Source organism: Hyalella azteca, unplaced genomic scaffold (assembly GCF_000764305.2).
Source record: "Hyalella azteca isolate HAZT.00-mixed unplaced genomic scaffold, Hazt_2.0.2 contig518, whole genome shotgun sequence".
NCBI lineage: Eukaryota > Metazoa > Arthropoda > Malacostraca > Amphipoda > Hyalellidae > Hyalella > Hyalella azteca.
In genome coordinates, this window is record NW_025930865.1 from 26221 (window position 1) to 40078 (window position 13858).

At 37.9% G+C, this 13858-nt stretch overlaps 1 protein-coding gene across 1 annotated transcript; it reads right to left on the minus strand.

The window, feature by feature from the left end:
• Positions 1 to 58: 58 nt before the first annotated feature.
• Positions 59 to 11451, minus strand: LOC108671328 (mucin-5AC). Its single transcript, XM_018158853.2, has 10 exons — positions 11262 to 11451; positions 10957 to 11090; positions 10089 to 10289; positions 9655 to 9754; positions 8208 to 8336; positions 7533 to 7771; positions 6302 to 6397; positions 5235 to 5411; positions 4758 to 4885; positions 59 to 4397 (listed from the first exon to the last, which is right to left on the minus strand). The coding sequence occupies exons 1-10, from the start codon at positions 11320 to 11322 to the stop codon at positions 2522 to 2524; spliced, it is 3141 nt and encodes a 1046-aa protein (XP_018014342.1). The 5' UTR covers positions 11323 to 11451; the 3' UTR covers positions 59 to 2521.
• Between the last annotated feature and the right edge of the window lie 2407 nt (positions 11452 to 13858).

Below are 13858 nucleotides of genomic sequence, written 5' to 3' on the forward strand. Positions count from 1 at the left end.
TCGATACGCCAATTTAGTCTGGATGACCCACTCGGTACAAAAAGTACATCGCTATTCGTACAAAATTTCACTCGTGTCTCCGAGTGTGAAATATCAATGGTGTCGCACAGAACGTGAATCCTAACGTTAAATAGAGAAAAAACAATCAATAGCATGAGAAGTAACCTAATATCTTACCAGTTAGAGAAGCAATACACAAGAATAAGCGAGGAAGATTAACTAGTGACGGGCGAGTAGTTATCGCTACCTTGTATGTGGCTAGACATAATTCAAGATAAACTAAGACAGCAATGTAGAAATGAAGCACTAAACGTTTTCAAATAGTGATTAGCAAGATAAAATCGCCCTTAACTCTTGTGTTGGCCTCTAATTATGAACGTAAGCCTAATGTACCTTCCAACGATACCGCATTTTCGATTCAACGTCTACGAAACATCCATGAACCTTTCTAGGTTGAAAGTTACTCGAAGTGCGCGTAGTAACTGCAAGTTACATGAGAACATCATTCGTAAGTTTAGAAAAAAAACGGCCAAATACATGACGAAAACCAGTAGCTATAATAATAATATGTGTACGAGACAGAATAACTCCATCTAATATTTGTACTCTCAACATTATGTACAAATTTGTAGACTCCATGAACGCAGCCAGTAGCCCTAATCAGCGGAAACAACATTTGATAACATTAGATTTTTGACGTCGAACATTTTTCGAACTTCTCAGCACAGAATTCAAAGAACATCAACAATGCAGAAACCTGAGACATCATTTATGATTCCAGTATTCATAAACGCGGTATCCTAGATTATCAACAAACCTAATGATGCTACGTAATGAATCATTGTAGTTATGAAGATAATCATGAACCAAGATGTTGACAATGGCTAAATAGTACATCATCTATTCACTTTACAGGCCGATTAATACACCAGCAATGTATGAATAACCATAAGCAATAGGACCTATCATTTTCGAGGGTAAACTGTATCGTTTTCTAATTGTAATATATACAGTGTTTTCAAATTATATCTGGAGCAAATCACTGGAGGGAGGTGATGAAGTGATGAAAAATAGTATCGTCATTATTAACTTGGTGTGCGGACTGCGTTATAAAGAAGGAACTCTACACAGACGACGCTTGGTTCTAGCCACGAAAATAATTAGAACCCTTAACTTGATCTTTTTCAAATCATGGCTACCCAAATCGTAGCTTCAACAATGTGGCACTCAATTGTTGTCCTTTTATCAGCTTTGCAATAACAATCAATTGATAGTAAATTCGCATGCCAGCTAATATATTTGACATGTGATCAATGTCAACTAATATAGTTGACAAAGAAAATATTTACGCATCGAAAATTTACAACCTATCAATGCATCATGTTTGTTACAGAGAATAGAGACAAAAACATCTAGACGAAATAGTGATAGAAGAGCAAAAATTCAAAAGAATCATCATTGATATGAGAATGTGGCTAAAACGTATTGTTAAAACGCCTCAATGACGGGAACAACTTTCACGCGTACGCCTCCTTAATTTAAAGAACTTCTCACGGTCTCATGATAGCTTGATTTATACTCCTCTGTTAAGCGTATAACACCATTCAATTTGAAAAATAATTCTTTTATCAATATCCACAGTGAATATACTTTAACGAAGATCCAAATCTGAAAGGAGGAAATTGCTATCCGTATCCACGAGTAGCATAATATGACAGGGTTTGAATAGTCAAAAAAAATTTATCCGCATTGAACTGTCTTGATCCGCTTCAAAATAGGTTTGCTTACGCGGTCGTGAGGCTGAGAGTGTTGGGGAAACTTTCCTTTGTAGTAAAAAAAAATAACTTGACAAGAGAATGTTCATGTCTGCATCAATCATTGATTAAACATTTTAAATATAAGACTGCAGCAGTAACATTACCATAGCATTGATTGATTTACAAGTCCACTACAAAGTTGGTTACTGTGTAAAATAAGATCTTTTAACAAATTGCGCTTCGACAAAAGAGATGCTTCCATTTAAGACTTCAAAGACAAACGATATAATGTGATTGAGAGGAAAAAGCAGGAGTCATGAGAGCTCTAGCATAAACAAATTCGTGCGTCGACCTGCGAGTGGTGACAAAAAATTACTGGCAGTAAGCAAACTAAATGGAGAGGGAAATATCAAAGAGGAAATTGAAAAATGAGAGATAGAACATTTCCAATTGTGAGGCAGGATTGATGAACTCTAAATTGGTTAAATTTTAGATCAATGATTCCAAGGTTAACCTAAAATTCTTGATTACGATTTCCAGAATTAGTGCTAAAAATAAAAATAAATTTTGCAGGAAGTGATTAGGAAACCATACAATTAACAATACAGAACGAGTCACCCACAATCACGAAAATAAATCAGACTACAAAAAAAAAATAAAAATAAAATCCCCTTTTTAAAGGATTTCTGGTTCGTTCTCAAAAATATACTGGAAATATTCAAGTGGCAAGGCACTCACAGGATAGAACTGAAGATAAGAGGAGGTCATAAACTGGCGCTTTTAGCCACACTGACCACACCCACGCCAGCGAAAGGGTCGCATTTCGCGGCTAACTTGTCATCAGTACATTGATCTGTGGCAGAAATTTTGTTCAGGGATGCATCAGAAGCCGGGGATTTTATCGAAGTTGATATTACTTTTGTAGATTTTGTAGACGCAGAAGACACCGTCAACACGGTTGAAGAGGGTAGAGTTGACAAAACAGTTGATGGTGCTGAGGCTGTAGAAGTAATAGGTGTTGAAACACTCGTAGATGACACGGAAGAGATCAAAGTTTCCGGAGTGGACAGCGAAGTTGTTGAGCGCGGTGAAACCGACATTGAAGTAAGTGAAGGTTTGACGGATGAGACAATGGAATCCGCTGAGGGATTTACGTTGGTACTTGACAGAGTTGGTTCTTGGCTATTCCCTGTTGTGGTCGAGGCCAATGACTTTTCACGACTCAAGCTCTGGGCGATGAGATCAATTTTTGCCGATGGTTTTGAGGAAGACGTTTTCAGGATTCGAGGACTTGAAGCTTTTAGTGGCACGGCAGCAGCAGGTTTCTTGCTGCCACTAGTGTCCTTGACGCTTACGTTGTTCTGGTTACTGACAATTCGGTTGCTTTTGTTAACACTACTGTCAATGCCAAGTGAGATGGATGCAGCAGAAGTATATATCCCATTCGAAGAAGCTGACAGAGGCGCACTTACAGAAGCCGTTGTGTTTACTTTAGTCTTGGTCGTGTTTACGCCGGCATTGAAAACAGTGGCGCCTTCTCTCAAGACACCAATGCCAGCAGGAGAGCTGTTGCTCCCAACTGTTGAGACAGAGGCAGCAGCTGTGGTGACTGCGGCAGCAGCTGTGGTGACTGTGGCAGCAGCTGTTAAGACTGTGGCAACAGCTGCAGCTGAGGAGACTGTGGCAGCAGCTGTGGACATTGTGGCAGCAGCTGTGACGACTGTGGCCGCAGCTGTGGCGACTGTGGCAGCAGCTGTCGAGACTATGACACTGGAAGATGATGCAGCAGCAATTGCAGGAACATCGTCTGACTCGTCGACGTCCATCTTGTCGTCGATAGTGTCGCTCGTATTTGCCGTTACCGGAAGAGATGATTGATGATTGTGTTCTTGATTAGTGACGAGAGAAGTCAAGTTGTTCACGTGCAAGAACTTGGCGACGCTCATGGAGGTGCCATCGCAGTTCTTGATGCTGTGAGAGCGGTAGCCTGCGGGCAGCCTGCCATAGAGCAACGCATGCATCGCTACATTAGGGCGTTGGTTCTCCCTCCAGCGACGTTGGTTCTGCTGGCCCTGCTCTGATGGAGACATGTGAGGACTCGCTGGTTCACTCTTGATGGTGACCACGTCGGCCACGTTGTCGATGGCGATACCATTGCTGCTACTGGAGCCTTTGTTATTTGATTGTTCACCATTAACGTCAGTGTTGCTGCTGCTGCCATTGCTGTTTATGGCAAAACTTTCAACATGACCTGAATTGTTGGTGCTATCACTACTGCTCATATTGCTTGTGCTGTTGTTGCGACAGAGGATTACTCCGTTATTGCTGTTGACGCTGTTGCTGTTGTTACAGTTCTGACTAACCTCATCAATATCGTCCACTGAAGAACCTTGTAGTCGCCCACACGTCGTGTTGCTACTTTGGATATCAGAGTTCACAGCGCAATTACTACTATTACTGTTGTTGTTGGTCTTGTTGTTGCCGCTACCGTTGCTACTGTTACTGTTGTTACCATGGCTGCTGATGTTGTTGTTGCTCCCTCCATTATTGTTGTTGTTGGACGTGTTACTGTTGTTATTGTTGTTGCTAGTGAGCGACAGAAGTCCCTCCCCCTCGTCCAGGAAGCGGTCCATGTAGTCACTGCAACACCCACAAATAATCACTACTCTCACTTATAGAGAAGTGATCTTGGGCGACTTAAATTAATACGCTAATTTTAAAGCAAATATACCTAGACAATAATTTGATTAAAAACAACAGAAGCCATGTTAAAAACGACAACCGCTCACATGTCACATAATCATCAGAGTACGCACAATATTTCAGAGATTACAAAATTAATAGACACATGATATAACATATATAAAAACAGTAATGAAGTCCTTGATCAATGACAACACACAAGAAACACTGCAATGCATATACTATAAAAAAGTAACACTGATTTACAAATAAAAAAATGTTTCTTCACAGAAATTCAGAGGCTGATTTACAACTTACGTGGTGCCAGGATGAACGATGAATTTCTTTTTCTCGAGGCGTGTTTTTGTGGCAAACATATCGTGTCTCTCGGTCTTTTTCCATAGGTAGTAAAATTGTACGAGCTCCCCAACAGATCTTGTCCGAACCTGCAACACAAAAACGTTTTAATATCAAGAAATATGAGAAAGCAGGAGAGAAAAATAAGTTTAAAATAGAGCAGGAAAGACCACGCATATCTAGCTGACTGGTAGGTAAGGTAGTAGAAACTAGAGGTAAGGTCGCCAGCCTCGACATCAACTTAGTTGTAGGTAAAAAAAAATCAGTTGGACGTCTGTATCATCTGGATCTCGAATATTCAATAGCTTATGAAATTCAAAACTCTAGAGCTTGTTACATCGATGAAAACATTGAACTAAAGAAACGACAAAGCAAAGTCATTGAAAAACTTTAATGGGGACATAAATTGTGCCCGACTTCGCTGCATTCTTATCATACTTTGTTCTGCTGGATGAGATGGAAGTCTTTGCCGTAGTTCTTAAGCCCGTTCTCGAAGTTCCTGCACTCCTCCTCTGACCAAAGTGTCATGGTGGAGGCCAGTGGAGAAGGGTTCATACTGAGGCGTCGACGAGCCTCTTCCACGTTGCCTCCACATTGCAGCAGCAGGTGCAGCGCCTGTAAATGTGCATGAGATGGAAGGTACGTGGTGGTGAAATGTGTACGAGATGGAAGGTACGTGAAGGTGAAATGTACATAAGATGGAAAGTACGTTTTGGTGAAATTTACACGAGATGGAAGGCACGTGGTGTTGAAATGTGTACGAGATGGAAGGTACGTGGTGTTGAAATGTGTACGAGATGGAAGGTACGTGGTGTTGAAATGTGTACGAGATGGAAGGTATGAGAAGGTGAAATGTACACGAGATGGAAGGTACGTGACGGGGAAATTTGCATGTGATGGAAGGCACTTAGCGGTGAAATGTGCATGAGATGGAATACCGTAAAATTTAACACTAAATAAATTAAATATAAAAACACGAAAACTATTTAAAATTCGAAAACCGCCCTAATTACTACTTTTTCTACATACAGAAGGCATGATTTTAAAGTGAGCACAATCAGTCCACATCCCTCTTAAAATTTCATCAGGACTAAAAGCGTCCTCTTCCATTTTTTGTCTACTGTAATTTCACCACATCTCAAAATATTACAAAAGAAATTTTATAGAGCGAGCATTATACAATTAATCCTCAGTCACCTCCATTGAACAGGTAAACTGACGTAGCATAAACAGGTAGAAACATCACGAGTCTGACGGGGTTATAATATATGAATGAATGTGGTCAAATGTTCTCATCAAAAGGGACCGTTTCCATCAAGCATTTGAATTTATCGAGGTTTTGATGGTGCTTGTAAAATGATCTTATTCCACAGCATGTGTAAAATTTCGCATACTTTCCCCAAATTACAGGTATTTAATAACTAATAGAAAAAGACTGGATCATATATGATGCCAAATCAAGTTATGGATTATTGTTTTTCATCTGAATAAATGGTAAAACGAACCTGTTCATCATCTCTGATGTGGAAGCCTAAAGGCAGCGCACCCACGCCCTGGGTGCCGGGGCTGGGTTGGTTGACAGCGTAAAGGTATTTCTCCACCTGCGCAGAGAACAAAACTTAGTTGCATCCTTTTTATTTCACGTTATTAATTTTTTTATCACACCAGTAACTTTTGTTACCTCAGGCCATAGGATCAAAACTAACCAAGTACATGTAGCGGTCTAAGAACAAAACTTGATTGCATCTTTTTTATTTCACGTTATTCACATTTTTTATTACACCAGTAACTTTTGTTACCTGGAGCCATACTATCAAAACTCACCCAAGTACACGTAGCGGTCTAAGTACACATAGTGGCAGATTTCTTGTCAGTGATTTAGTTTAAAAAGGCGTCAGTGCCCGGCTGCCGGGCTCCAAACTCGTAAATATTTTTGATAATAGGGCCCATTTCTTCAGCTACGAATAGCATTGACGGCCGCAGATGTATTTGTATAAAAAAGTTAAATTTTTGTCAACTGACAATATTCTCATTATCTAACTAAGTTGTGAATAGCATCGATGACATTGATACTGGTTCACGTCCAAAAGGACCCCTACTTAAACCGATTGTGAAACTTGAAAACCAGGATTTTTTATATAAATATCATGAACAGCGATTTATTTATCTGTAAAAGAAGGCTCAACCATTAAGCAGGTTCTTGAAACAAATTAAACAAACTAAATTATTGTCATCATTCCCCAATCTTATCTCTTCTATTAGCAAGAAGCAGTGTACTCAACACATGACCTGCCACATTCATTGATAGCTGAATGAACTTACTTACAGCCAGCAGTCATTGAGCCTCTACCACTTTCTTGGATAGCTGAATTTTCCCAATTTAGGCCATAGTTCTAGAATACAACATGTCATCTTTAAGAACAGCTGCACTTTCTCATTTTGACCACTTCTTGCGCTCATCAGATATCATGAAAATTTCTCCCAAACTGTATTACGTATTAATACTCCTGGTGCCCAGAAAACAACATGTCACACACTAAGTTCAAATGCACTTCTAAGGCAACCACCAGGGGCCATACTTTCAAAACTTGCAAAGTGAACGTAAGTACCTACGCTCTATTTTCTTGTCTATGATTGGTGGATTTTGCTTGAAAGGCCATCAATGATTGGCTGATGAACTTACGATCTCTTAGCATTTTTTGAAATTATAGGCCCAGAACTCGAACAGTTACTAACCTCTTCAATGGCCAGCAGGTGTGGGGCCCACAGCAACTTGTCCTGGTTCTCATAGGGCGGCGTTGGTCCATAGGCCTGTAGTCCCTCAGGCACCTGTGCCTGGTAGGCTGAACCTATCATGATGGTCTTACGATACTCTTCAGTCTCCCCCTCTTCTCCTGACTCCCCCTCTCCCCCACCACCAGCGGTGCCCCCATCCGCCCCTTCGTCATCGTCATCTTCACTTTGTTGACCAGATGCTGAAAAAATAATCAAACTTTAGAAAAAAATTAATAGCAGTGCTTAAAATTTTAATAAAATACAGGACGAAAATGATAAATGTGGTGGTTCGTTACAAAATGCCAACTAATGTACTGGAATGAATTTTAAAATCTTGAAAACAATACAAAATACAACGAAAATAACCTTACGCCTCAATTCAGCAATAAATGCTAAAATATATAAGCCATCTTGTTACAATTATCAATTTCTTGAAGACATAAGCCCCCACTCATCATTCCAGGAATCAATGGTAATATAGATTAGCCAATGAATATATAACTAATATATAGCCAATATATATTATATATATAGATTAGGTAAAATAGGTAATATAGATTATATATAGGTAATATATAGATATTATTTATAGGAAATATAGATTAGCCAATCAATGAAAAGCAAGCAAGAGCTAACATCTAAGCGCCCGATGCTGCACTCCAGCAGCGTCTCCGTTAGCCTCCAGCTCCGGGTAGAGCTGGATGAGGTCGCTCTCCTTGCGTCGTCCTCGCCGTTCACTGCCTACCCTCACTGTCTCTGCTGATACTGCACATAATATTGCACAATTAATACATACATAGGCTTGTTATAATTAAACATGAAATGGTTATGATAAAGGTTTGATTACACCCCCACCGTTCACTGCCTACCCTCCTTGCCTCTACTGATACTGCACATAATATTGCACTATTAATTAATACATGCATAGGCTTGTTATAATTAAAACATGCAATAGTTAAAACATACAAAGATTACACTCCCACCGTTCATTGTCTACCATTCTTGCCTCTACTGATAATTTTGTAAAATAATAACGTCAGTGTACCTCAATAAATTTTTGCTCACAATATTGCACAATTTATACACACCTAGGGTTGTTATAGTCAAAACTCGAAATGATTATGACACATGTTTGATTATTAGGTGAAACACGAGCCAATTACTACATGAGTCTAGTAGACAGTTACAAGAGCAATATAGTCATGTTACAAAGCTTGTGCTATATATACTTTTATAATAAACTTGTACATATATTTTCTTGTGTAGGTACAGATATAAATCATAAGTTAACATACAACAAGCCTCCTTTAGGCTGATGCCAGAAATGACTCGCACACCCAGAAGTGCTACAGTAATAGTCAAGTGAGATGTGGCTTGTTGAGAGGCTTAAAATGGTCAACTGAACAACTCCAAATATCTATGATAGTTTCTCCCACAACCTATTATCTAACTGGTAATATTTATAGGAATTTTTCTTAGCTTTAGCAGTGCCTTCATTCAGGCCCACTGAAGGGCAGATACTTATTTACAGGCCCACAGTGAGTTGGCAGCAAGCATGACTTGCCTCCTGGGGCTGAGTGCAGCAGTGTTAATAGCACATGCTCGCAAGATGCTCACCCTATCATGGTTCACGCTAAACCTGTCCCCAACAGCATTGCTGCTAACGAGCGGCACGTTACAGCCAGCCCACCCCACGTAAGCTACCGGCACTCCCCAAACCAATCAGAGCGCAGCACAAAGCCATCTCACGACCAAACAAGTGTGACGTCACAACCATTCGCCAACACCAGCAGACCAATCAGATATTAACAGGCATAACATTTACCAGCCTGGGACTGCTACGTCCAAAACACATACTAATGAGGACTGAGGCCGGCAGAACATATACTAGCCTTGGACTGCCACATCCCACTTCACACATACTAATGAACTAATCACACATACTAATGAACTAATCACCACACATACTAAGAACTAATCACCACACACTAATGAACTAATCACCACACATACTAATGAACTAATCATACTAAGCTTTGGCCAAAGATCAAGACTTATTTATCAATTTATGAGTAGTTAATACCTGCAAAGTGTGACCGTAGGCCCCCAGCAACAGGAGACACGGTCATGGGGAGAGTTGCTCTGATGCCACCTGAGATTGCACCAGGCGCCCGCTCACACACCTGCACAACAGCAATACAAATCTCAATACCAGGAGCATACAAATGACAAACTAAAAGAATACTTGGCTACATATTGCTCTTCTGCTTATCCCTGTGCATTATTAGACATTTGTATCATTAGATTTATATGTTCATTTAGATTATTTTATCAATCACCATTTCACATGCAACCAACATAAATTTATTGCAAGATTTTACCATCAATCTTACACATAGATTGCTTAACATTAAGGAATTTCTAGCACTGTCTGAATTCTGGTAGCATTAGAAAATAAATAAAGGAAAAAACTACAATGGAATTCATTGAGCAAGGAGCAAGGTAATAACACTCTACCTTATTTCCATCGACATCTGCTGTGATCATCGCCTCTTCAACCTCCTCATGCGCATCTTCCATGATTCCTTCCACCTCATCCTCGTCTTCCTCTTCCTCCTCTTCATCATCCCCCTCCTCCTCCTCTTCTTCTTGGGAGCCTCCAACAGCTCTCACGCCTCCATATAATGCTAATAAATCCTGTAATGGCATGTCTTGTTCCTGAAACAGGAGGGAAAAAACATATTCATGAGGAAAATATAGAGGCAAGTGCCCAGAAAATATACATTTAAATGTAAGAAAAACACAACAAAATTTCTAGCTGTTAAATTAATAAATCAAATCCCCTAATATAATATTTCTGCGGTGCCATTTTCTAAAAGGATTGTTTAAATACTCATTCTGATCATATTGAACATAATGATTGTTTACAAAATTTCTTGCAAGTAGCAGTCATCAAATAAATGAAACTAATTCAAAATTGTATATAAACTCAATGAATTTTTGCCACCCAATTTTGAGGTGCATCTTAATAAGCTTGGTGAAAAAAATTGTTGTGAATTTGTTCAAGCTCAAATTTTGTTTTTGAAAATACCAATATTATTCAAAACTAATTTTTTAATCAATAGTAATATTCCACACACAAAATACATTTGTGAGATTACAAAAGGGTTTTAATAATAAGCCCTTTTGAGCACATTTTCTCATTTATGGAAAAAAGGCACTATTGTGCTCGCCATGTCTGTCTGTCTGTCTGTCAAACAGGGACTTCACGTTTTCATCAGCGAGAAAATGCACTCTGTCACTCACTGTGCAGTGAGTACTGAGTTATATTTTTTTATATTTTATAGACCTTCAATTGAATGTTAAGCTTGTAATCAAGTCTCACTTTGTGCAAGTTGTTGATTTCTTCTTCCTGGTCTTCACCCTCAATTGCTGCTTCAGCCTCAGCTTCGTCCATTGTTCTCTCATCATCAAACTCATCCACCATCATTTCTGCTGTTGGCTCAAATTCTGCATCACCTGCTCAAAAAATATTATTTCTAGTTAACTGAAAATCAATCCTTAAATTAAACCTAAAGTTTTTTAAAGCTCTAGGATAGATTAGGGAATTCTATCAAGTTTTCAACTTTGTAAAGTATTCACAAGTTTTATATTGCAAAACTCCTTGCCTACATGATGACATCAACTCACCAGCATCACTCTCACTGCCAGCAATGGCAACAGTGCTCGAGCCTCCAGAAGAAGTGTTCATGGTGGAAATTGTTTGGTGTTGCTACAAACGTCAGCACTGCAAAATTTGTTCTGCTGTGCCAAACCCTTCCCTTACATTACCAAGACATTCAATGAAAAAAAATAAAATTGAAGAAAGTAACAAGTTTCTGAAAAAAAATCATGGCAATGAATTGATCGCAATGAATTGATGGCAGAAAAAAAAACAATGAATTGATGATGTTATACATAGTTTCTTTTCTACAATAAAAATATCATACTAAGAAATAAAACATTGATCTATGAACAATAAACTTAAAACTTGCTGTATCTTTAATTAATATTTTGGTAATTTTCTACTGCTGCCCCATAAAATGGAGCAACTTTGACCGTTTTGACATTTGAGAAAAGAAAACCAACATTTGAGAAAAGAAGACCATACACTCAAAAAGTTCTTGCCTTAAAAAATTGGTATTGATGGCTAAATCTAAAAATAATTGTGTTGAAGGCTAAAATTACACAATTTTTTTTCCCTGCCAATCAAATTGAATTTTCTACTGCCAATATACACCTTTATGGGGCAATGCTTTGGCAAGTCATGACAATATAAATTCTCTGGCACCTGGCACATATTGCAGTCCATGGACTTTAATTAAAGATATATATATTTTAATTAAATATTTAATTAAATAAGATATATTTTAATTAAAGATATGCCATAGTTTTGTTGCTGTCAGTGTTCATTCCAGAAAATCAGGCACAAGCCACCTGTGAACAGAGCAAAAATGTCTGTGCATGAAGTTAATTTAACATTTTCAATGGTCCTTTTCCTATTTTGTACATAAAAGTAAGAAAAGTTAGACATGTTTGCCTAGCATTTACAAAAATTGCTCATAAAACAATAGTTTTCACATTTGATTGTTGGAAAATTCTGCTGCCATATAATTCCTACTCATATTTAAATATTGCAGATCAAGCCTGCAAAGAAAGATATTTTTGATAAATTTGGAGTCTCATAATTTGATTAAGTCCTTTGCTTAATAGTAAGATAGGAAATAATTTATTATTTTATCTAGAAAGAACCTAGCTGCTCTAAAGTGGTGAAAAATAGATATATATATTCTATGTCTGCTAACAAATAACCTGAAATATTAGGCAGAATTTTATATTAATCATGGGTAATAACATGTTAAAATTTATCATCTAATTAACTCATTAATGTTTATCCGCTTATTGTTTGTCTCTTGTTAGGAGGCAAAGTCAACACTCGTTAGCTCAATCTTGATTATTATTGCCTTAACCTTACCTGTGTGAAGACCTCCTACCCAAACCGTATTGCTACTCTTATTCAATTGTGCTTTTCTTTACCATAGTTTGAGTTTGTGCGCGCCTGTTTTCGTTTTTGTTTCGTTCGATTTAAATGCATGTTAGCACCTCTGTTGCTGTGTTTGTTTATTTAATATTTTATTGTACTGGCTTCACACCAGTTATTGAAACCCATAAGGTTGTTGGTTCTTGGAGCTTTGGAGTTTAACCGATTTTGTCACTTTCCTTAGTGCTATGAATTAACTAGCATGCTTGCATGCACTAAACTCTCTTCAAGTGCGAGCAAACACTTCTTATACTGTTTTCACTATTTTCTCTCTTATTGTTCTTTACATGAGAACTCTTAACATTTGTCTAAGATTCCTCAACAGAAACAAATAGGTTAATTATTTTGATTATCTTTAAAGTGTTATCATTATTTTGATTTACTTGAATCATACTGAAATTCATTGCATTAAAACCTCAAATCCATTATTTTTAGGCTTAAGTTGTTTTTCTGTCTCATTCAGATAAGAATCCACCCAACCACCTCTACTTGGTCTTCAACTCTGCCGTTTCTGGTTTTTTGTGCTAAACTACTCCTTGCTTATTACATTCTGTTGCCACTGGCAATATATGGTGAAAATTGGAGAGAAAGACATTCACCTGAAACAGTGACTCATTCATTTGAATTTAAATATTATTTTCTCATATCCTAATGTTTGTAACCCAACGTTATATCTATGTATTCTACTACAGTGAGTTCCACATTGAGCTTATTGTTCCCTCCTGGCTTTGTTCAGCAAACCTCTTCATTTTGCGGAACCACTTCAATAAAAAATTCAATGCTTTCCGTGTTCTTTAATGTTCACTGGTACCAAAATTCAATAAACAACTATTCTACCTTTTCTTATTAAATTGCAGGAAAAATAAGCCATTTTTCCTATTTTTTGAAAAAATTTCACAGGGCCTCTATGAAATATTAGGGAACCTTTTCAGAAAATTTAAGATAAAAACTATTATTTTATGGGCATTTTCCAAGAATTGCAATCAAAAATTTCATTTTTCTTATAGGTACCTATGAAAGAAATTAGGAGAGAGCCTATAAACTTGAAAAGGGGGCTAAACTGTCTCATTCACAGTTGACTTTTGACTAATTTCCCAATTTGGCCTGCTACTGTTTGTGTGTGGCCATTTAGAATATTAGGCTGAGTTTCCCAGAAATCACACAAATGAAAATGATTATTTTACGGGAGATTTTAAAAAATTGCAAG